The 24815-nt window shown below is 45.2% G+C and overlaps 1 protein-coding gene across 8 annotated transcripts in view; it reads left to right on the top strand.

Annotated features, from left to right (window-relative positions):
- Positions 1 to 24815, top strand: part of PRRC2B (proline rich coiled-coil 2B) — a 1218749-nt gene that overhangs the window by 779060 nt on the left and 414874 nt on the right. For all 8 annotated transcript variants that reach the window (XM_069609284.1, XM_069609287.1, XM_069609286.1 and 5 more), the window contains exons 12-13: positions 18432 to 18756; positions 19138 to 19188. In XM_069609284.1, the coding sequence (XP_069465385.1) occupies positions 18432 to 18756; positions 19138 to 19188 (376 nt within the window). The remainder of the gene's footprint in view (positions 1 to 18431; positions 18757 to 19137; positions 19189 to 24815) is intronic.

The raw sequence follows: 24815 nt of genomic DNA on the forward strand, positions 1-24815 counted from the left end.
GACAAAACTGTAAGTGCTGGCTTGGGTGGGGAGTAGAGCAATTACTCTACTCCAGAAAGCTCCTGCCACTCTCACTTACCTTTCAATGGCCTGCAGTCTAATGTTAACCAGCACCATTGCCCTAGAGAACCACACTGATTAGCCTGCGCCACATCTAGGCAGAAATGTGATTGTTAGCATATGCCGCACTTAGATGGCATCTCTAATAGCCTCTCTATGAAAAGTTGCATCTAGAAATGCGGCCAATAGCATCTCTGTGAAAAGTAGAATTTAGAAGTGTGCCCAATAGCCTCTGTGAAAAGTTGAATTTAGAAGTGTGCCCAATAGCATCTCTGTGGAAAGTTGAATTTAGAAGTACATTTAGAAAGTTGCATTTAGAAGTGTACCCAATAGCTTCTCTGTGAAAAGTTGAATTTAGAAGTGTGCCCAATAGCCTCTCTGTGGAAAGTAGAATATAGAAGTGTGCCCAATAGCCTCTCCGGGAAAAGTTGATTTTAAAAGTGTGCCCAATAGCCTCTCTGAAAAGTAGAATTTAGAAGTGTGCCCAATAGCCTCTCTGTGAAAAGTAGAATTTAGAAGTACATTTAGAAAGTTGAATTCAAAAGTGCACCCAATAGCTGTGAAATGTTGCATTTAGAATTGTGCTCAATAGCCTCTCTGTGAAAAGTTGAATTTAGAAGTGTGCCCAATAGCCTCTCTGTGGAAAGTAGAATATAGAAGTGTACCCAATAGCCTCTCTGGGAAAAGTTGAATTCAGAAGTGTGCCCAATAGCCTCTCTGTGAAAAGTGGAATTCAGAAGTGTGCCCAATAGCCTCTCTGTGAAAAGTAGAATTTAGAAGTGTGCCCAATAGCCTCTCTGTGAAAAGTAGAATTTAGAAGTACATTTAGAAAGTTGAATTCAGAAGTGCACCTAATAGCTGTGAAATGTTCCATTCAGAAAGTTGAATTCAGAAGTGCACCCAATAGCTGTGAAATGTTGCATTCAGAATTGTGCTCAATAGCCTCTCTGTGAAAAGTCAAATTTAGAAATGTGCCCAATAGCCTCTCCGTAAAAGTTGATTTTAGAAGTGTCCTCAATAGCCTCCCTGTGAATTAGAAGTCTCTGAAAGTGCATGAAACCCATCATATCTCACCAACACGCTTACTCTCTCCTTACATCACCACTCAACTAGAACACAGAGATACTATGACACCATTCGGTATAACTGTTCTCATATCAACATTCGCTGCTCACTCCACATCATTCTAAATAATCACTGCTGGCTACACACCCCCCAGCAAGGCGTTCTCCTCAGGCCTAACGCAGCCACATCCGATCTGGATTAATCCTGCCAGAACGAACACATACTCCTGACCTCTCAACCACCACACTTACCGCTAGAAAGCAGCTATTACACTGATACTGCACGAGCTGTACACATACCTGGTGCTCACACGCACCTTTTGACTCTCTCTACTCTCTCTACTGATATGAACTTCGGTTCCCAAGGGCGTTCAACCTACCAGCGCCTTCAGACCATACCAATGGTATATAAGGCGCTATATAAATGCAAAATAACAATAACAATGTCACTTTTCTGGGTGTCCAAGTTCTGATAGCCACATATCCATCTGGAGAGCCCACATATCAAGAGGACTAATTAGTTTCAAGACTCTGGAATCTGTCTATTTTGTCCACTTATTTATCCAAAATGTCAAGCCTGACTCAGATGTCACTGCGGATCCCCCCCACCTCCCCCCAAAATCTCCTTCAACAGGGCAGCAAACTCTTTTGTTGACACAGGCTGACCCTCCGCCATAGTTGGGTGTGCTAGGTTATGCTCTATTCTGTGTTGGGTGACGTTGAGGAAAGTAAAACCTGTGAAGCGAAGATTTTCAGTTCATTAGGGTGGAAACCAGCCAAGGCAGATTTCCGCAAGGGACCTGGTCTCGGGCAGCACCCAGATATGGGGAGAAGACCGGTTGGTCACATGCTGGACTGGGATTAATTTAGCATGCCAGCTCCATGCCGAATAGGTCAGTCCCTAAAATATACGAGAGACCTGGGCTATGAATGGTCGGAATTGTGGTCTCATCAGAAAATTTGGGGTTTCAGTGCCTCCAGAGTCCCCTGATGCTCAGCAATAGACAGAGCTGGAACCCTGTGCCAGACCAGGCCTGGGGCCGCGCTCCTCACCAGCTCTCCAGGGTCCACTGCTGGCAGGGACCAGGGATTGCACTTATGTAAGAGGCTCTCTCCTGGAAACCCCTAGAAAATATGCCCAAAATTGGGGCACCGCTAAAGGTGCGCTCCTCGCCAGATCATATGCCCAAAAGTGGGGCACCGCTGAAGGTGCACTCCTCACCAGATCCAGCAGCCAGGAAACTGTTGGAAGCACTTCAACTGAGTGCAGGCCCCGGATAGCAGGACACACTTGGGCCCCGAGACTCCAACAGAGGCATGCGTGATGCGCTCCAGAGGGTGGGCAACAACCCAATCCTCATCCCACCAGCATGGAGGGACTCTCCCCGAGTGCCGACCTGTACTGGGACACAGTCACACCACCGGCTTGGGCCTCTACCCGGAGCACCTCATCACAGTGGAAGGATAGCACCAACAGGCTGCCCCTCAACCCCCACAATCCCACACCCAAAGTTCTCAGAAGCAGGCGTCCACTGGCTTGACTCCTCGCTCCAGTCCCGGATCCTGGCACACTTAGCCGCCCCCGCCGGCAGCACTTTATCACTCTCGCCGGACGCCAATCTGCAGTGCTCGCTGCACCAGAGGGTCCACAGGGCTTTCACTGGCCTCTGCAATGGTTTGGGAGAATTATCAGAAATGTGCTAATTCCCTTCTACCTTAGAGACCCCTAGCTCTTTTTGCTGGTCTTTAGGACTTTATTATTTTTATTCTGGATATGGACCTTTTTCCCACTCTCTCAAACTCCATAGGAATCATCTTTTTACATTGTGAAACACAGCACCTTCAGTGCAGTGGCACACGGAAGTCTTTCAGATTTTCCAAAGGTTTAATTAAATACCTTATCATGGTTAAACTGTTTCCAAGAGCAGTAAAGTGAAATTGACTTTACTTACATTTTGTAACTTTCTAGACCCAGCACACACTATCTTACAATAGGGTGCTGGAGGGGTTACTTAGTATCCCCTTTGTCTAGTTTCTCATGTAACATTTTTGTTACCCTTTCTACAATTAATGGCTGGTGGCAGTGGTTTACTTTTTACTACCATTGGGTGTTTCTACTGCGGGCTGCAATTGCAGCTGCAGTAAAGCCACCCATGGGTGCCTATTTTGTCAAAATGGCCCGGTCTTCTTTTTTCACCATTTCTTGTTGGAAAGATCCTTCTTGAGATTTACTCTGTGTGCCAAACCAGGTTACCAGGTTTGGTCCCTTTGTTCATTTTGTCTTTGGCAGGATTCACTGGTGATGCCCGCCTCTGGCTCCAGCGTGTCTGGCAGGGCAGGAAGCGAGGGTGGTGTCCCCCCCCCCCCCTGTGCTTGGTCTTCTTGGTTACAGGAATGCACCCAAAGGTGATTGGCCGGCTTGCTGTCCTTGGAGGACAGCCACTCTGCTGTGTGATTGACAGTTAAGCTGCAAATGAATGAGTAACCTGCATAAAAGGCGAGGTCTTTTGGACAGAAGGCTGAGTCGACCACTGGAAGAAGGAATCCTGAGAACAACTTGGAAGAGACGCTTGCTGCAACTGCTGAACCATTGATTTGCCCGGTGAAGCCCTGCTGCAGTGCTGAAGCTCCGAATTCGCCTTGACTAGAGAAGCCCTGCAAAGTACGACTTCTCCCCTTGGGTTGGTGGGACCAATTGACCCCAAGATGAACTCGTATGGAAATCCTTTCGGAGCTGGCTATACTTCCATTGCTGCTGCAGGAACCGATTGCCAGGGCGAGGAACACCAGAATAGAGTGCATCGTCTTTAAGTTGGACCTGGGCTCCAGGAAGATCCTCTGGACTCACATGAAGCAGGACTGATCAAGCCTGAGCCACCTATACAGAGTGCTGGACCCCAGATGCAAGGTAAGTCCATAAGGTATCCGAGAACCGCAGTGGTGCTATTCGCGAGAAGCTGAAACCACGAAGTACTGCTGATCTAAAGTTTGCCCATTGCTGCTGCCGACCTTCAAACTGTTGTGCAGACATCGTCCCTCTTGTCCCCACGACTTAGGCCCAGGAACAACAGGATCTGCAGGACCTACAAGAAGAGAAATTTCTTCAGACCAAAGGTACTATGAACTAAGGGGTACTTGCCTCTTGCTATATAGTCTTACTAGCTCTCAGTTGACTTATCTTGGTTGCATTTTGAAGAGTTACTTGCAGCTCTGCCCTTCACAAGCCTCCCAGCTTGTGGCCCAACAGCGATTTCATTTTCTTACAAAGATTTCTTAAACATTGTTCAAGACTTTTTACTTACCTTCAAGAAGTGCTCCAGCTCCCCTATACTTTTCCCAAGTGATATTGGCTGTCCTGGCTCCCTGAAAGACTCTTCTAATCTCTGACTTTGTGTTTTAACTATTCCCCCAAACAGTCATACATTCTCTACTTGTATAGCTGGCAAAGGGTTAATCTACATTGCATTGGGGTGTTCAAAAGTACTTACCGGCTTAAGAATATTTGTTAACCATTGTTTTATTCCCTAACCTTTTCCTTTTGACACCAAACTTAGTATTGATCTAAATGTACCAGTGATCTATCAATGTCCACAGGGTCCTAGTTATTTAAGTCAGCTCATGGTGTAGAAAGTGTTCGTTTGCCATCCCAAATCGGTATCTACAGATTTATTGAGAGTGTGTTTATGAAATATATTTTTAGTTACATATTTGCTCTCTTCTAAAGAAGGCTTATTCAACGGACAAATTAATAAATAATTGTTTAATCAAGAAACTGAGTGTTTATTTGGATACTTGTCACTGTGAAACTCTACATTGCAACCCTACAGCTCACATTGAGCGCTCTTGAGATGAGTGTGACTACCCAGTCACACTACCAACTTGTGTAGTACATGCTTATACCAAAGGTTGGGTTAACTATTACCAAGTGGACAAGGCTGGTGCAGTCTCTCACAGGGTACTGCATGCAATATTGCATAACACCTGATCGTTCCGAGGCATGGAGACCCTCCCACCCATGCTCCCCCTCCCCCGACACTGCGTCTGTAATCAGCCTATAATGTGTGGACCAGGGCGCGCCTCGGCCCAGAGTTGAAGAGAGCAGCTGCTGGCATCAGAGCACTGCATCGGGCTTGGTGTCTTCGGTATAACCAGACAATCGTCCACAGGGGGATATATCACCTTTCCAGGGGGCAATATTCCTAAGGTTTTCCACAAATGTGCACAAGGTACCCCTACAGCGTCTGGTCTGTAAAACCAGATATTATGCTTGCCTGTTATGTTATCCTTAGTAATTCATTTCATTCCTTTTAGTGACATTAGTTATCCATTATCCATATTATTCAGCCATTTTCGTATGCATTTGCTAAAGAAATAGGCCTGTTATATGAAGGGCCTCGTTTAGATATTGTTATTAATAATTCGACACGCACATGAATGTGCACTTTTTATGCATTAAGTTCACATTATGTAGCGCTTGGTTTTGAGAGAATGAGCTAAACGCTAGAATGAATGGAACTGGCAGGCTAAGCCATTCTGACACAAGAGAGCTGCTCCACTTTGTATGCAGAAGGATTATTATGGTAGACTGTGAATTGAGGAATGAGTAAACGGTCTTGGCAGAAGGCTGTAATTCTTGACCTAGCAGAGAAGCGAGTACTGGCAGGATTATCAGACCCTGGGCCTTGTTCGCAGACCGACAGGAAGGTGGGAGGCATTTGAATGGAGTGAGTGCTTTGCACACAGGCACAGAGCGGTGTGGAGAGAGAAGGAGCTGACAACGAAGGAATGGGAGGATGGTATGTTTATAGATGGGGAGACGCAGTTCGAAAGCCGTATGAACTGGTTTACAATGTCACAGTGACCAGAGAACATACTGGGGACGTTACATGCGTACGCAGACATTTCGACGCTTGTAGAAATTCTGGTTTGACAGTGAATGCTTGCAGGAGAGGAGTTATGTTACCATAGAAAATATGTACTTCATTTGACACTATAATTGTGAAGCATGATTTGATTAGAGTTAGAAGCTTTAAGGAGAGGCGTTTTGGCAGAGAAGCTTTTGGAAGAAGCGTTTCGGATGCATCTTGGGAGGGCAGAAGCAGACCAGCTTGGGAGATCGTAAGCATTTTGGGAAGCAGAGGGGAGAGCAGGGTCGAGATCGATCTGGCAGGGAGAGCGGCAGATGCAGATCGGTGGGGGCTGCCTGCAGTCCATGCAAATGGGGGGGGGAGTATTGCCGATTGAGATTTAGGCCTAACTTATTGAATGGCATGTTTGGACATGGGAGATTTGCACACACATTAGATGGGATGTTGGCATGTTGATGGGAAGGGAAGATCAGACAGATTGTCTTATGAGAGAGAGAAATGTGTGGTGTGGATTGGAGAGGAATGCTGACACTTGCCATAATGTATTTTTCTATTAGCAGTTATTAGGCTACAATGCATGTAGAATGGCAATAGGTTGCTATGCACAGAATTTGCATTATAGTTAGAACCCATGCAGAGAGGGTTGCAAATTCGTGTGATTTATTCATGCACAGCTATGCATGATACAAAGTGTTTTTATTGTTGAATTAATTCATGTTTTCTTTGTGTCTTATTGCATCATGTCTATTAGCATTAGGGTATGTTTGTGTGTTTAGCAACTTGGCAGTAACACAGTGCACAACTGCCCTGAGACATCTGTGCAGGGGGGTGGGGGGGCAAAGTGGTGCCCCTCTGCCCCGCGAGGTAGAGTTGCAGTTTGACAGGTCGACTCCAAGTTCCCAGGTGGGATGCACGGGCAAGGAGGTGACAAAAGCAGGTGCTCAAGCCACTTATCGACCCGATGGGACAGGAGCTGCACACCTAGGCTTCCTCCATCGTCCTGCCCCCTGTCCTCCCCTAGAAGTCCATCTTAACAAGTTGGTGTTACAGCGATGAGGATAAGGTCTTTGGTACCCCAGTGTTGTCCACTCCTGTGTAAATACATTTATGATACTACATAACACTGTGATTTGAACTTTGTACTGGTATAACAGTTGCCTGCTCTATATTTTTTATATATGGAAATCACCACGGTCTACTCTTGCTGCACTAAAAGTAGAGAACTTAAACAAATTGTGTATATACAGAGGATATTCTTTCCAAACAAAAGCTGATTAGATGAAGTTGTTGGATCACCAGTATTCTAGGATTGTTCCTTTGCCTAATAACAGTGATGCAGTAGATGCTGGGGCAGGCTCCAGCAGTAGCAATGGACTTGTGGTAACTGCCATGCACAGGAAGAAGTCTTCCAAGGTTTCCCTATCAACTTCAGAAGATGAGATTGTGCGGGAGCTTAAAGAGAAGCTCTGACAGAAAGAATTGGATTTTAACATGGCTAAACTGGACCTGCAGGTTGACCCGATTGATTCACCATTTGGAGTGGGCCAGACTACAAGTGTCTCGGCTCCTGCAGAGGTTCTGGGAGTGGTTCTAGATCATCTCATCCTAGATTTCTTAAGGGTCTACTCAGTATGTACTATGAAAAGGACATCGTAGATTGGCTTAAAACCTTTGAGTATGCTTGTGAGGTGCAAGAAGTAGGTGAGCCGCATACAATGCTTGGTTGCTCAGCAGACTACCCCATTCTGGCTGCAATGCTATGGTGAAGGTCACCAGCGTACAGAAATTACTTTGACAAATTGAAGCAGACTTGCCTCTTTAAGTTTGGGAGAACTCCTGCCCAATACGTAGAGGTTTGCACAGTACAAGAGAAGAGACCCACAGGCATCAAGGCGCTGGTTGCAAGGAGGGAATGTGGAGGAGAGAGGGAAGGGGAGTGCCGTCGGAGGGGAAGTAGTTCATTACCAGAATAGTTCATTGTGAATACAATAAGCTAGCTTTTAGTAGTTTCCTGAAAGGCCAGTATAAAGGCTCAGACCCCAAGTGAGGAGGTAGGTTATTCCACAAGCAGGAGGCAATGACTGTGAAGCTGAAGCCCCCAGCTCTAGTGCATCTGAAGCGCAGGGCGGTCAGTCTGTGGCTGTAGATTGGTCTGGTTGGTATAGAGGAGCGATTCTTGGAGATTCTCTGTGAGAGGTAAAGTAGATATGTTCTCGGAGTGGTTACCAGTATGCAGCTTTTAGGTGAGCTGAAACACGGTCACGTTTGGATAATTTCTTTGCAGCCCGATGGCATTGTTCTGGATGGTCTGGCGCTTAAAGTTGTGCTTGGAAGTGCTGGTTAAAATGGTCACGCCGGGATCAAATTACTGCTTTGGCTAAGCGATCTTGTGAGGAGGCGTTTGGTCGCATTCAGGAGTTTAGTGGTATGGGCTGCAGATGATGCAATCGTGTTTTCATGTCGGGTCATGCTGAGGCCAGAGTCAAAGTGGAAGCCTAGTGTTTTGACAGTGGAGGAGACCAGGATGGTGCAGGCCTTGATGGTGACGGAGCGGAAGGCCGGGCCAAGTTTGGCTAGATGTAAGGGTGAGGGGGGGTGCCACTACCCGGATTTCTGTCTCGCCATCATTTAGACCGAGCTGGTGTGTGGCGCCATCCAGACTTGAATAGTGTCATAGATTCTGTTGATGTTGCTGGAGTCTTGTTCATAGTCACTGAAAGGGGGATGAGGATTTGGTTATCAGCGTAGTTGGTGGCCAAGAGTGGTTTTGTATAGATGCTGTATAATGTCGGAGACACATGAAACTTGTGGGACCCCACAAGGGACTTGAGTTGGGTGGGCCGCTGCGCTTCCAGAGTAGATGCATGCTGTTCTGTCTGCAAGTAATGAGGCAATCCATTTGGTGACAATAGGAAAAACTTTGGCATCTTTGGTAAGGTGGTGGCAGAGTATTTAGTGGTTGACCAGATCAAATGCTGCCGAAAGGTCTAGTAGGAGGAAGGCTAGATTGCTGGCTTCACGGATATCATCCAGTTGGTTTATAAGGTCAAGGAGGGCTGATTCTGTCCTGCGGCCTAGTTGGAACCCCGCCTGACATGGGCTGAGGATGTTGTGTTCCAGGTAGGCTTGTATTTGAATGTAGGCACCATGGTCCAGATTTTTTAGTACAAAAGGGCCAATGGTTGTGGGCCGGTAGTTGGTGGGAATAGTAGGCTTCCTTAAGGTTAGGTGGGATCGAGTTGTTGGTGAATGAGGACTTGATACATGCTGTGATAGGAGTAAAGGCTTCCACACAGTCTTTAATAAGAGGAGCTGGGCAGGTGTCACCTTGGCAACGTGAGTTTCAGACTAAAGATACAAGAGGATGTCTACTAATCTGAAACAATTTTGTCAGGTCAGTTGGGTTATGAACTCTGCTAGCGTGTGGTGTTCTGTCCTCTAATCTAACTCCTCTGTAATTATATAGAGAGAATTTTGGCCTCAACATGTTTCTCGTCTCTTTAGTAGCGAACATTGATCAGGAGATTTCACTATGATGTGACTTGGTAATGGTTATATTGATATCACCATAGATACATTTTTCATAATATTTCTTGATCTGTCAGATAAAAACAAACAAAACAGTGTAAGCTATTAATGCTAGTAGTCTGTTACTGTTCATATAATGAACTATCTAACGGGTAGATTTGCCTGAGGTCTGTGGGGGTGAGCAATGCAAGGTGTTATTGTAGGGTAGACTTTTTAGTAGTCTTACTTATTCCAAGCAATCTGCGAGAAGCATACAAATTATGCTGTATGTGCCAGTTATCTCCACACTATTCACTATGAAATCTCCAAAATTATAAAGAGTTGTTTAGACCCACCTGGCACTGATGCCGCATTCACTGTCCCAGTCCCTCTAATCCGGTCTACGGAAAGACCAGGTCTCTTTCGATGCTGTAGAGTGCAAGGGAAAGGGCTACTTTATTTATTTGAAGTGATGCGCTGTTCAGGGGTATGGAATTCTGCATATATTAAATGATACATTATTACAGTAACAAGAGTGGGTCTACATTGCGGTATGCACTCGCCCTCGATTTCTGGAGGGGTCTCCCCTGAGACTGTGTCCAGTTGATATAATACTTATGGGCACGCCTAGTTATAGGTCAGTCTCCACAATGTATACACTGTAGGGAAACAAAAGGAAATCTCTCTCGCTGGTGCCCACGCGAACGTTTAAAGTTAGCTCAAATGTGTGTGTAGCGAATGGGTAGAAAAGTGGCAAATCAGTATTACCTTTGTTGTTCAAGTCTGAGATATCGACGGAGGAGTGTAACTGCCGCACAAATGACGTAGCTCAACAATAGCTGTGTTGCGGTTCGCTGGATAAAGTCTCTACAGCCTCTGTATCTAACAAAGGTTTAGTACAGCAGTTTAATGCACCTACAGTATATACTAAGGAAAATCTATTTCGGACAACACGTGTGGTCCCCATGGTTAAATAAACACACCTGCAATAATGAGGCTATGTCTGTTTTTGATGTTCCTTTGCCCTCTACAGCATCCAAAGAGACCTTGTCTTTCCGTAGACCAGATTAGAGGTACTGGGACAGTGAATTTGGCATCTGTGCCAGGTGGGTCATAACTCTTTTAAACAACTTTTAGAATTTTGGAGATTTCATAGTGAAAAGGCACATACAATAGCATAATTTGTAAGCTTTGTGCAGATTGCTTGGAATAAGTAAGACTACTAAGAAGTATACCCTACAATAACACCTTGTATTGCTCGCTCCCACAGACCTTCTCAGGCAAATCTGAGTCTCTCCCTGACCTGATCCAGGGCAGTCCTTTATGGCTTTGAGGGTGGCCTAGTGTCTCCTCAACTGACTCTACAACCGCTGGGTGAGGTGAAAACTTTGAGGAAATGTTCACCCTTGTTTTTGGACTCTCACTGGAGTAGCGTCTCTGCTTCCGCAGGCTTCACACTATGGAGGAAAAACACTCCTTTTCCAGTCACCCACCTTAGCGCTCTGTCTTTAAGCTGGCAACTAATAAAAGATATGATGTTCCCTGCCTTTATCATTTAACTGTGAAAGGACCGCACCTATCCCAGTGTTGGAGGCATCCGCTTGAACTATAAAAGGTCTCTGGTAATCGGATACCCTGATAAAAGGGGACTGACAAAGGGACTCCCTTCAGGCCTTGGAAGGCCTTGTCACACTACACAGACCAGGAAACCTTATTTGGTTTCTTAGTAGTGCAGGCAGTCAGAGGGGCAGCTATGGTGACAATCTGCCATAAGGTTTCTGAATACCTAGTGAGGCCTAGCCAAGCTCTCACCTGGGTTTGGGTTGTCGGGGTTGCTCAGTCTTGTATTGCATGCACTTTGCTGGGATGAGGCTGAATCATGCCCCGATCAAGCTCTTGCCCAAGGTAGACCACTGATCCTTGACCAGTTTGACACCTGCTATGGTCGGGTGGACCTTCTGAAGGGCCTGCAAAACTATCTCTAGGCGTCTCATATGTTCCTCCTTAGTGGGGCTGAAGACTGCTACGTCATCCAGATAAACTACACATAATTCATCCAACCCATTCAGGACATGGTTGACCAACTGTCAGGCAAGATTGTATGAAGTACCCTTTGGGTGCACTACACCAACCCTGACCTGGCAATAGGAACCCAACCTTTGGTATAAGTCTGTACTACACAGGTTGGTAGCGTGTTGAGCAGCCAAGCTTATTACAAGAGGGGTCAATGTGAGCTGTAGGAGAGTTACACAGAGATTCACAATAACAAGTATTCAAATAAACTCTTAGACACAAGTTTCTTGATTAAACAATTATTCATTTATTTAAACAGTCATTGTAAGCCTTCTTCAGAAGGGGCAATATAACAGTAAAACTCAAATACACTTCAAAAATACACACTCTTAAGATTTCTAAATCAGTAAGTACCCATTTGGGATGACCCACAGACACTACCTACACACTCAGGTGACTTGAATAGTTAGGTTTCTGGGGACATTAATATATCACTGTTGCATTTAGAATCAGTTTTAGGAATATGTCAAAGGAAAAAGATTCTTCGAGCAAAACAAGAGACCACACAAATATTCTGAAGCAAGTAAGTACTTTTGGTAACCCCCAATGCAAAGTTAGTTAACCCCTTCCTCGAAGGAAGACACAACACCTATGCAGAGGAGGAATGAGTAATTCAGAGAGCCAAGCCAGCCAATGTTAAATTGGCAAAAGTCAAGGTGAACTAAAACACTTCTTGCAGGTAAGTAAAAGTCTTGCACAATGTTTTAGAAGTCTTTGTAGAATAAGAAGAAATTCAAAGTAGGGCCACAAGCTGATTAGGCTTGTGGGGTAGAGAAGCTGTCGGCAACTCTACAGAGGCAACCGAGACAAGTCTCCGAGGACAAGCAAGGTGGCACAACAAGAGGTAAATTCTCTCAGACTCTACAGTACCTTTAGGTTGACGAAGTGCAGAAGATGACTTCTGTTCCTGTGCAGCTCTGCAGATCCTGGTGTTCCTAGGCCTCCGTCGTGGGGACAAGAGGATGGACTTCTGGGGACTCCTGCACTGGGACGGTCACCGCTTGCAACTGTCAATCTTCAAACAAGTGGCACTTCAGTGTTTCAGCTCCTCACGTCTACCGCAAACGGCAACACTGCAGTTCCTGGCTGTCGAGATGGGCTTTCCTTGCATCTGGGGTCCCACACTCTGAGGGGGCTCATGCTCTGTCAGTCCTGCTTCCCGGGAGTCCGAAGGATCTTCCTGGATCTCTTGTCCAGCTTAAAAGCAACGCACACAATCTGGTGTTCCTCTCCCCGGCTATTCGGTTCCAGCAGCAACTGCAGTGGATTTCAACCAGCTCCGAGAGGATGTCCAGGTGGCTTACTTTGGAGTTGATTGGTCCCACCAACTCAAAAGGGAGAAGTCGTCCTTGCAGGGGCTTCTCAGTTGATGCAAATTTGAAGTTTCAGCCCAGCAGCAGGGCTTCACTGGGCAAATCAACGGTCCAGGAGTTGCTCTTCTTCGGATTCCTTCGGCCAGTGGTCGACTCTGCCTTCCAAGCCAAAAAGCCTCGCCTTTTATGCTGCTTGCTCCCATTCATTCCAGCCTAGCTGTCAGTCACCCAGCAGGGTGGCTGTCCTTGCCGGACAGCCAGCCGGCCAATCACCACAGAATGCATTCCTGTCTCCTAGGAGACTAAGCACAGGGAGTTTCGGGCTCCTCCCTTGCTTCCTGCCTCTCCCAGACACCCTGGAGCCAGAGGCAAAATTAATAAAGGGACCAAACCTTGTTTGGCACAGAGTAAATCTCAAGAAGGACCTTTCCTCAAGGAAATGGTAAAAAAAGAAGACTGGGGCCATTTTGACAAAAATGGCACCCTTGGGTGATTTACTGCAGCTGTGAACGCAGCCTGCGGTAAATGCACACCATGGTAGTTGAAAGTAAGCCACTGCCACCAGCCATTCATCGAGGAAAGGGTAACATAAAAATGTTACATGAGAAGCTAGACAAAGGGGATACTAAGTAACCCCTCCAGCACCCTATTGTAAGATAGTGTGTGCTGGGTCTAGACGAGTGTTACAAAAGGTAAGTAAAATCATTTTCACTTCACTGCTCTTGGAAACAGTAGTTTGTCCAAGAGAAGGTATTTAAACTTTTGGGAAATCTGAAAGATTTCCCGGTGCCACTGCCCTGAAGGTGCTGTGTGACACAATGTAAAAGAGGATGTCTATGGAGTTTCAGACTCCATAACCAAAAGAAACAGATCAAAATCGTATTAAAATACATGAGAGAGTGGGGGAAAAAGGGTCCTGCTCTCTCCAAGTTAAAAATTCAATTCCCAAAATCCAGCAGAGTTTCTGGGAGTGTCTAAGGTAGAGAAGAATTAGCACAATTCTGACAATTCTCCCTAACACCAACATTTGAAAAGTGTTGGGGGCATTCTTGAAACTAAAGGGCATTACCCAGAACAGGTAAAGTCCCTCGGATGTTGAAAATGCAGTCTTCTCCTTGGCATTTTCTGTCTGGGATATTTACAAATACCCTGCAGTAAGGTCAAGGGTGCTAAGGTACTCGGCAACACCTCACTTGTCAATCAACAATTCAGTTTGTGGAAGGTGGTGAGCATCCGTCTTGCTGACATCAAGAGCTCTGTGGTCCACACAATCTCAAATCAGATGTACCTGCTTTTGCCACCAGAACCACAGGACTTGACCAAGGAGTACTAGAGGGCTCCATCACAGCTAGGTCCAACATTTTGTTGACCTCAATCATAATTTAACATCGTACTTGACCTGAACTACAACTCAAACCTGATATGGGCCCCTGAACATTTTGCTTTGGTTTTTTAACCTGCCCTGACTTTTTGCAGGGAAGGGAAGCCTTCCTCTTCACTCGCCTGGCTATTTGCTCTTTTAGTTATGTGGAAACTGATCATTCCTTCAGACTGTCAGTACTGGGAAACTGTTTCCCCGTTTATTTTATTACCTTTTTGATAATTCTTTTCAACAAGTGCACACAGAATCTTAGTGCAGTGTGGATACTTTTGCATCCCCCTAGACTTTTACAGTTTGGATTTTTGGTTACCTTTTATATGTGCTAAATGCAAGCTTGTGGCATCAGAAAAATGTATGCATGATTTTAAGTGTGCACATTCAGGTTTACAGCGTCTGGCTACTAAACGTAGCTAGTTCCCTAAAATGACAGTGCCACATGGTTTTTCGCTTGTCCTTTGGCCGTATTGTTGTTTGGCCTTCTTCCGGCCAGGAAATCCCTTATATGGTCATGCATTTGCCCGGGAAGGATGCAGTTTTCACGTGCAACTGCTGGCCTGGTATGTGTGGACCCAGGAAGTGGGTGGGACTGTCTGGTCCCCACTCCACATCGGTGGTGCCAGTCTGGTTCTTGGGCACGAGTGAAACCGAAAGTGGTCCCTGATTGGACCACTGCTGGCTAATGGTGCATATCCTTACCATTGGTGGGCTTGGAATTGCTTCCAGCCAGGATTTGGGTTAAGAAATGGACCCCTAAATACATTTCTTCAGAACAGCATTGGTGCCAAGTATCCTTTATAAGAAGAGCAGCTGACCAAAGATCTGTGGAAGACTCCAGAAGAGGCCTGGCATCCCTTCCTGCATTTGGCCTGCTAAAGCCCTGTTGGACTAACTGATCTGCGAAAGCCCTGAGCGGTGCTTCAACCTTTTGAATGGTGGAACCGACCACTCTTGACGTATTCTCACAGATCCAGCTTACTGAGCCTTTTGAAGTGTCCCTGGACCACCCGGTGGACTGACGAGCTCTGCAGTGGGCTAACTCGGTAGAACCGTTGCGTGTCACATGTCACTGGAACTTCGGTAGTCGCCAGCTTGCGGTACAAGTAGTCTGCCTTCCGTATTTCAGCCCCCAGCTTCAAGTAATACTACTCTAGTACTACATAGTAATTGAAATGGCGTTTGACCAGATCAGACAATCTGACAGTAATAAGGAGCAAACCAATTAACCCATTTCTAGCCACTGGAGACCTGGGGGAGGTTCTGTAGAAACCCATAGAAACCTGTGACACCAATTTGACATGGTGAAGGATGAAAGCGTGCACCTTCGTCTATGACCCTCAGCTATTTTTGACAAAACTCAGTTTTTACCGAGTAATAGTTCAAAATAAAAAAAAAATAAAAAAAAAAAAAATACTACTCTAGAAGGTCTTATTCAACCACGACTGAAAGGAGGCCTGCAGTCACCTATTTGCAGTGGCCGTCGCTGGAACACTCCTTCCTTAGCTTGCTGAAGTGTCCTGAAGAGGTCTGCATCTGTGCCTTTCTACATTTTCTCAAAGGGTTGCACGCTGCTCCTGGTACCAACTGGAAGAATCCTTGCACTCCAGCGCCTGGACACCTCTCACTGGAACCAACGGCGGAAAAACCACCCTCCAGCGACCATAGTCGACCAATCTAGTCTGTGAAAATTGGAGTCATGGAGGGGGGTGGGGTAACTAATGGCGACACATTAGTCTCCCCCTGTTCTCCTTAGAATTAACTTTGATTATTCCATCACGTTTTCATCATCTTGTCTCATTATCCTTCTCATCCAGCATAGTACCTGACATCCTAAAGGATTCTTGGGTTCTACCACTACTCAAGAAACCCAAACTAGACCCCAGTGTCCCTACCAACCCATTACCACTGTGCCCTTCCTCCTAAAAACCCTTGATGGAGCTGCCTACACCTGCAGATACAGAACCACCTAGAGAAAAACAACTTGCTAGGACTTAGACAATCGGGTTTCCGTCCCAAACATGGCACAGAGACAGCCCTGATTGATCTCAAGACACAAATGGACAATCTCAAAGATAAGATAACTAGCCCTTCTCCTCCTCGACCTGTCTGCCGCCTTTGACCTGGTTAACCACGACATTCTCTGCAAACACCTAGCAGTGGCAGCTAAATTCTCCGATAATGCCAATGCTTGGATCAAGTCCTTCTTGAACAATAGATCCATGAGGGTCTTTGCTTCCACAGCCTCTGCAAAACCAGCTCCCGGTACATGCGACGCCCCCCAGGGGTCCTGTGTTTCCCCTTCATTTTACAATGTTTTCACGAAACCCTTCTTCGACATACTCGACCATTTGGGTGTCATCTACACGAACTATGCAGATGACACTCAAATACTCATCCCACTAACAGGCGACTACACTACCGACAGCACAGTCCTCAACAATATCTATTCCATCATCCAAGAATGGATGGCCAAGCATGGCCTTTGCTTTAACGACGACAAGACCAAGCTTCTCCTTCTAGGCTCCCAATCCAGACTTAACAAATTAGACAAACTCTACCAGACATTCACCATTGATTGCAATAACATTTCTGTCTCTAACAGCGTCAAAACTCTTGGGATTTACCTTGACTCCTCCCTCACACTGACGAGACAAATCAATGCTATTTCATCAGCCACCGCTTACACATGTAAGCTCATCAATGCCAGCAGACCTTACCTCGCGACCTCCAACTGCATCACCTTAGCAAGAGCCCCTAGTACTCTCTAAAGTAGACTAATGTAACGCTCTCTACCTGGGTACCATCCAAAAGAACATCAATAAGCTTCAAGTTATCCAAAATAACGGACTAAGAGCAGCTATGAATATACCAAAACACCAGCACATCTCAGATGTAAGACGCACCTGTCAATGGCTATCTATACCTCAGAGAATAGTATACAAAATACTCTTTCTCACACACAAATGCTTATCCATCCAAGCACCTAGATACCTCTTGGACAACTTCACGAATCGCATCCCATCGCGTCTAACCAGATCAGCCCAAACAGTGTTTAAACATCCTCAGATTTAAGCTCCAAAAAGCAGGCGGCACAAGCTTCCCTGTGCTTGCCGGTAAACTCTGGAACTCACTACCAGCCGATCTCGGACAAGAACCATCCTTTGAGCGATTTAGACATAGTGCCAAATCATGGCAACTGGCCAAAGCTAACTAAAATATCTACCTATTTTACACACAATTGTATATATTGTTTTACAGACCTGCCCAAACCACAAACCTTTGTAAATAAGCTGTAATATATATACTATTAGTAATGTTTATAATATTATCTGTAACGCTTTTCGATTGACTTGTTTGTGATATGTTAGCTATGTTACTGGCCAAGCGCCTGGATGCCCCAGGGCTAGGCGGCGCTATATAAATAAACATAAACGCCACTGTATCTTAAAGATAGGAGTATAATTTTTCTTTCCAGTAACTTTGTTGAATATCTCTGTGGACCATTTCACCAAAACAAGAACTCTTCCTACATTAGAGCACTTACCCAAGAAGCTTTGGGACTTGTGGGCACAAAGCCCCACTCCATAGAGATTGGACTTCCAATAGGGTTTATTGTGGCTTGGTTCCATTCTACAGCATCAATACCTTCTTCTAAAAAATACATTCTCAAATGCGTTTCTAAGAACCTAAAGGTGACTTTAAATATATTTATAATTGAGTATTATGTAATATTGCTTTATTTCCTAGTGTGTGTTTTGGGCCTAAAATAAATGCAGTATTTTTTACTTGCCTGTCTAAATTTAATTATTGTGTCCCTCACTGTGGCGCCTCATTGTGGAGCTCTGGCCCCACTCGGACTCCTTAGAATAGCCTTGACTGCTCTCAATTGCTATCTTGATTGGGGCTTGGCTAACCTCTCAGAGATCCCCTGTTCTGTATAACTAGAGTGGCCTGCTGAAACCTGTCCACCAGGCCAGATTGTAGAAATAAATCTTAATACTGTGCTGTCATGTGATTTTTCAAAAGCCTACTGATTTCTTTAGAGGCTGTCTGTAATTCAGAAGCCACTACTATTGGTCTTACTGAGGTTTGCAAACAAAGGTGTTTTCTTAACCACACTGTGATTTGTTTGTTCTGATTAGTTGGGCCTGTTTTTATTTGTTGTTAGAAGCCTCTTCCAGGAAGCTTTCTACGGCAGCAGTCTGCAGAGGAGAAGGAGGAGAAGCTTCCGCCAAGGCAAAAGTTTGTCCCCTCTGAGATTTCGGAGGCAGTAGAGCGAGCCCGTAGGAGACGAGAGGAGGAAGAACGTAGAGCAAGGGAAGAGCGCCTTGCAGCCTGTGCTGCCAAACTCAAACAGCTAGACCAGAAGAGCAAACTTACCCAGAAAGTGGCTGAAGCTCCAAAACCAGTTGAAAACAAGGAAAACGAGGACCCCCGTTCTCCAGTGGTAGAGAAGATTGGCTCTCCAGGCAGTGATCACTCCTTTGGCAGAGGTATGGGGAAGTCTGTTGTGGGGGAGGGGGAGGTGTAAGAGGCAAGCCGTTTAGGCGTCTCAGTACGATGAGCTAAACACTTTATTGAAATCTAGTTTGGTAATACTAACCATGAGCTATTTGATGCTTCCATGTTGAATGCAGACATTGGAATGACTGAATTACATTAGCACTAACAATGCCTCCCGTATGGTCAAGTAAGCCATCTATTCACGTTTGCCTGGATTGTTATTGAAAGTAAGCCAGATTGGCTCAAATGTCAAATGGATAACCTTGACCAGGTCTTTTTTTCATATCTATATCAGTTCACAATCCTGTCATGTCCTGGTTCAGACGAGAGGGAGTTTGTGAATTTGACTGTGTTCTCCTTTTTCTTCTCAGCTGAGGTGGTAGTGCCACATGTTGCTCGCGAGGAAGTGAGGAGGACTAATGGTAAGATTCCAGAAACCGTTAATTTGGCTTTTCTTGATCGTACTGCTTATTGATTGCAGAGACAGGCTTATTGCTATACTGTCATAAGGTTTGGGCTAGCAAGTTTTCTATTGGACCCTCAAGATGGTTTAGGCCTAGTTTGATCTGTCCGTAGGTACTTGTGTACAAATGCTAATTTAGTGTGGTTTAGCTCTGCTGTGTGACTGCAGGGGCTGCAGTTTTAGAAGCTGTTTCTGTAAATGTAGCAAATTTAAGATGCTCTGTATGACTCATCACAGAGTGTACAATATAGGGGCAAAATATTTACAGGAAAAGGTGTCTCGGTAGCAGCGAAGTAGGGCCCCTTGCCCTGCCTCTCAGAATTTGTTGAACATGTCCTGTTATCGGAGAGCTCGTCTTGTTGGATGCCCTTTTTCATTCTTGGCTCCATCTGGATTTTAAAATGTATCTTTTTTTTTTCTTTTTTTTTTTTTTTCCTTTGTTGTGGTCTTTCCTGGTTCTCTGCTTTTTCTCTAGCGCCTTGATACTTTTGGGCCCTAGTTGATGCTTTAGAAGTACCCCCAAATACATACATATCTACCGTTGCTGCTCTTGGTTGTCTGTTATTGGTTTCACGCTTTTAAAAGAAAACAGTTTGGTGCTGTTCAGAGCACAGCAGTCGGTGTGCTTCTGTCACACTTTGGCACAGTCAGGTGTTAGGACAGTTTGTCGAAGTCCAACTAAGGGCTTAGTAAAACCATACAACTGAGTATTAGGTGTGAAACTTCATAAGACTTATCTCTTGGTATAAGGGACCCAACTCTTAATAAAGACCTGTACTACAAAAGTCATTAGAGTGGCTAAGTAGCCAGGCTTATCTTGGGAGGGTGTAATGTGAGCTGTAGAGCAGTCCAATGAAATAAGTTCACACCGGTATCCACAATTTAAACCTATAGAGGAACCATCATTGTCGAAGCCAATAGGATCAGTAAACCAGGACAGCCAAAGTCAAATGGACAGTTCCAGTTCTGTTGAAGATCTTAATAGGAAAAGTTAACCAGTCAGTTGTTCTTGAAGAAACACACAAGCTCAAGGGGAGCTACCTGATTGTGCAGGCCGTACAGTTTGTGCACTGAGTTAAGACTAATTGTTAGTTGGAGAAAACATTTCATAAAACCAGGAAGCACAAAAATGGCACAAGGTAATTACACCTCAAACCCCACAAAAACTTGAAAGTGAAGAAGAAATTGTAGCTGGCTTCCTTCTAGGTGCAATGCTCCTTGGGCGTGATGGCGTGATGACAAAGGGGGGGGGGGCCTCTGGCGTGCTTGTGCGGCAGCACTCGATAGAAGGGGTCGGCAGCAATGGATTCAGCTCACACCAGTGGCTCATTGTGGTTTTGGCACCTTTTTCTTAGTTTAAGAATAAACTAATATCACTGGTCAGATTATCTTAAATTACTCTGTCCTGAACTCTGGTGAGGGGACTTTTGGCAAAGAATTCCTGCCACTTGAGGTCCACATGGATGCCTGCAAAGTTTCAGCCAGATTCGATCTTCGAAAGACAATGCACTCGATAATGGTCCAGGTACCCCGGGTATTGGGATTCAGCAGCTCAGGAAATTCCCAGCAAGTTGGGGGATGGCCCAAAATGAAGGTCCTGAGGCTAGTTGGTGCCACCAACCTAAGGGAGTAATTTGTCCTTGGCGGGTCTTCCCTGTTGATGTGAAAATGGGGTCAGCACAGCTGCACGGCTTCACCAGTGCTTTCGCAGTCCTTAAAGGTGCTGCTGGCATCCCTGCTCGTTTTCTAGTTTGGATACCTTGTTCCAGTGGTGGACCCTGTAGTCCAAAAATCCCCTCCTTTTTATTCTGGATAACCAGTCATTCACACATTCGGAGCTGTCAATCACCTGGGGGTTTGCTGTCCTCCAGGACAACCAGCCGCCCAGTTCAAACTGGTTTCAGCCAAGCATGCCTACAGACAAAGGACTCTCACTCACGTCCTACGTTCCTAGACACACTAGAGCCTGGACGGGCTTCAGGGCTGAACCCTGCCAAAGGCAAAACTCACAAAGGGCTCAAATCTATTCTAAAGGATGGAGTAAAGGCCCAGAACAAACAAAAGTAAAATGATGAAAAAGGAAGATGGGCCATTTTGAGAAAATGCTCACCACCCATGGGTGCTGTACTGCAGCTGAGAAATCAGCCTGCCAGTATCCTGCACAAAAGGTAGTGTCACTAAGCAAACAGCAGATGCCTTTATTAAACGTATGGAGTTTACCAGACTTCATTAACCAGTCTAAAAAGAAAATGCTAGTCAGAGAAAAAGAATGTGAGTGGTAAAAAGTTCCACTCCCTGGGTAGATTAAAATCTAAAAAGTCCAGCAAAAGTGCTGGGGGTCTGTGAGGTTAAAGGGAATTGGCACAGACATTGAACATTCTCCCTGACACTGAGACAGTACAAAACTGCACTCTTAGTATAAGGCTGTACCACCTGAGTATTTGGTAGCGCAGACAGAGCAGCCAGCTCATCTTAGGAGGGAGAGAGGACTGTAAGTGGTAACAAAAACGTGTAGTATACCAAGGGTTCAACAAACTCTTACAACCAGAAGTATTATAAAACAAAGCTTTATTACAAATAGAATTAGGCCAATTTTAAGTCTTGGGAGTTTATTATAAAAACGCAATGCTTTAAAGTACACAGACCAAAGAATAGACCCTGTTCAGAAAACGTACAGTATGTTTAGGGAAGTCGGCCTTATCAAACACATTTAGTATAGGACACACCTTCAGTTACTTCTCGATTTACTTTACAGTAAGTCAAGGGTAGTAGATCCTGTCAGTCAGGCAGTGACACTCAGTTAAGGAATCACTTAGTAAACCAACCTTGTTGCCAGGATACTTTTCGAAATAGTGGAACACAAATTCATGGAACCGTGTAAACCTAGAACTACATTCAGGATAACACATTTATACCAGGTAAGACCTGGTGGTGTAATATACAATTACAGTTGCGTTTCAGATCAGCGGAACACAGAGTAAGGTACGCAATAACTCTTTACACTAATTTAGGATTGCATCAGGCAGACCAGGTCAGCTACACCTTCAGAAAACTTAAGAATGGCACACAGCTATTCTAGGCAGGTAAAACCTAAGTATGAAATAAACTATTAGTTGCTTTTCAGCTCAGTGGAACACCGACTAAGGTAAGCAATAACTCTCAAACTTAAGATGGCACAAGGCAGACCAAGTTTTTTAAAACTCACAATACACTTGTTAAGATTTGCACACAGCTATTAAGGTAAGAAAAACATAAGGCAGATATATTCTAGACGGGCTATACAGCATGTCGGGGGACGCAAGACCCAGTTGGCTAACTTATACATTATATTTTTCTGAAAGAAATGGTTAAGTGAAGCCAACAACATTGCTTTGGGGAAAGACGCAATGGGAGTAAAATAACCTTGCATATACTTTTCAGAATGGCAGAATACCTTCAAGGTAAGTAATAACCTTTGTAACTGCTCACATTCGGAGTGATTTGCCAACCAACTCATTCACAGGTAAACTTTTAAACACTTGTTCTATTTTCTAGGCATCGGGCCCAAACCTTGGAAGTCTCTCACTATTCTTGGAGCATGAGTGTTCTCGGTGTCCAACAGGCAGGATAGGCACAGAAGTAGCAAAAGTCAGCGATCCTAAGGAAGACTGTTCAAACAAGTAATACACTTCAGAGAGGTTGAAAGGGTCCAGGGACTTCTGAGAAGACTCCCTATGAGGATTCCAGCAGTGGGCCTGGGCAAACTGGATGAAGGGACTCCCAATCACAAGAAAAGCTACTCTTTGCTGGATTAAGTTTCTTTTGTTTATGGAGCTTGACAAACTCCATAGGCATCATCTTTTACATGGTGTCACACAGCACCTTCAGTGCAGTGGCACACGGAAGTCTCCCAGATTTCCCCATGGTTTAAATACCTCCTCTGGATACACTATTATTTCCCAGAGCAGTGAAGTGAAATTGACTTTACTTACGTTTGTAACTTTCTAGACCCACCACACACTATCTTACAATATGGTGCTGGAGGAGTTACTTAATATCCCCTTGGTCTAGCTTCTCATGTAATGTTTTTGTTACCCTTTCTTCACTGAATGGCTGGTGGCAGTGGTTTATTTTTAATTACTGTGATGTGCATTTACCACAGGCTGCGTTCGCTTTGCCTTTGGCGGGATTCACGACTGAAGCCGACCTCTGGCTCCAGGGTGTCTGGCGGGGGCAGGATGTGTGAGGCAGGTGCCCAAAACTCCCTGTGCTTACTCTCATAGGAGACCCAAATGCACTCTGTGGTGATTGGCCGGCTGACTGTCCGGCAAGGACAGCCACCCTGCTGGGTGACTGACAGCTAGGCTGGAATGAATGGGAGAAACCTGAATAAAAGTTGAGGCTTTTAGCTTTGAAGGCAGAGTCGACCACTGGATGAAGGAACCAAAGAAGATCTTGAAGAGGACGCCTGCTGCAACACCTGGACCATTGGTTTGCCCGGTGAAGCCCTGCTGCTGTGTTAAAACTCCAAATTCGTATCGACGGAGAAGCCCCTGCGAGGACGACTTCTCCCCTTGAGTTAGTGGGACATATCAACTCCAAAGTAAGCCACCTGAACATCTTCTCGGAACTGGTTAAATTGCCACAGAGTTGCTGCTGGAAACCGAATAGTCAGGGAGAGGAACACCAGATTGTGTGCATTGCTTTTAAGTTGGCCAAGAGCTCCAGGAAGATCCTCTTGACTCCCAAGAAGCAGGATTGACCAAGCCCCCTCAACCGAGTGCGGGACCCCAGAAGCAAGGAAAGTCAATTTCAACAGCCAGAAACCGTGGTGTTGCTATTTGCGGTAATCGCGAGGAGAAGAAATACCGAAGTGCCACTTGTTTGAAGATTGCAGGTTGCGAGCGGTGACCGTCCAGTTGCAGTGCAGGAGTCTGCAGAAGTCCTCCCTCTTGTCCCCATGACTGAGGCCCAGGAACTGAGATCTGCAGAGCTGCACAGGAACAGTAGTCCTCTGCTGCACTTTTTCTTCAATCCAAAGGTACTGTGAAGTCTGAGAGAACTTACCTCTTATTGTAGAGTTGCTTGCATCTTCTACTACTCACAAGTCTAAACAGCTTGTGGCCCTACATTGATTCTTCTTTTCTTCGAAGTCTTCTAAAACATTGTGGAAAGACTTTTCTACTTACCTACCAGAAGTGCTTCAGCTCATATAAACTTTTGCCCATTGACTTTGGCTTAACCTGTTAAACTGACAGACTCTTCTTAGGGGATCCCAAAAGTATTTACCTGCTAAAGAATATTTGTAATCTCTTGTTTGTTCTAATTAACCTTTTCCTTTGACCGATTCCTAAGAATGTTCTAAATTCAACAGTAAGATGTTAATGTCCCCAGCACCCTAGCTATTGAAGTCACCAGAGGGTGTGGGTTGTGACTGTGGGCCATCCCAAAAGGGTCTTTACAAGAGTTTATTTGCATACTTGTCAGTGTGAATCTCTGTGTAACTCCCCTACAGCTCACATTGACCCTTGTTGAGATAAGCCTGGCTGCTCAACACGCTACCAACCTGTGTAGTACAGACTTTTACCAAAGGTTGTGTTCCTATTG

The sequence above is a fragment of the Ambystoma mexicanum genome, chromosome 8 (genome assembly GCF_040938575.1).
Source record: "Ambystoma mexicanum isolate Mex_15411 chromosome 8, UKY_AmexF1_1, whole genome shotgun sequence".
NCBI classification, from domain to species: Eukaryota; Metazoa; Chordata; class Amphibia; order Caudata; family Ambystomatidae; genus Ambystoma; species Ambystoma mexicanum.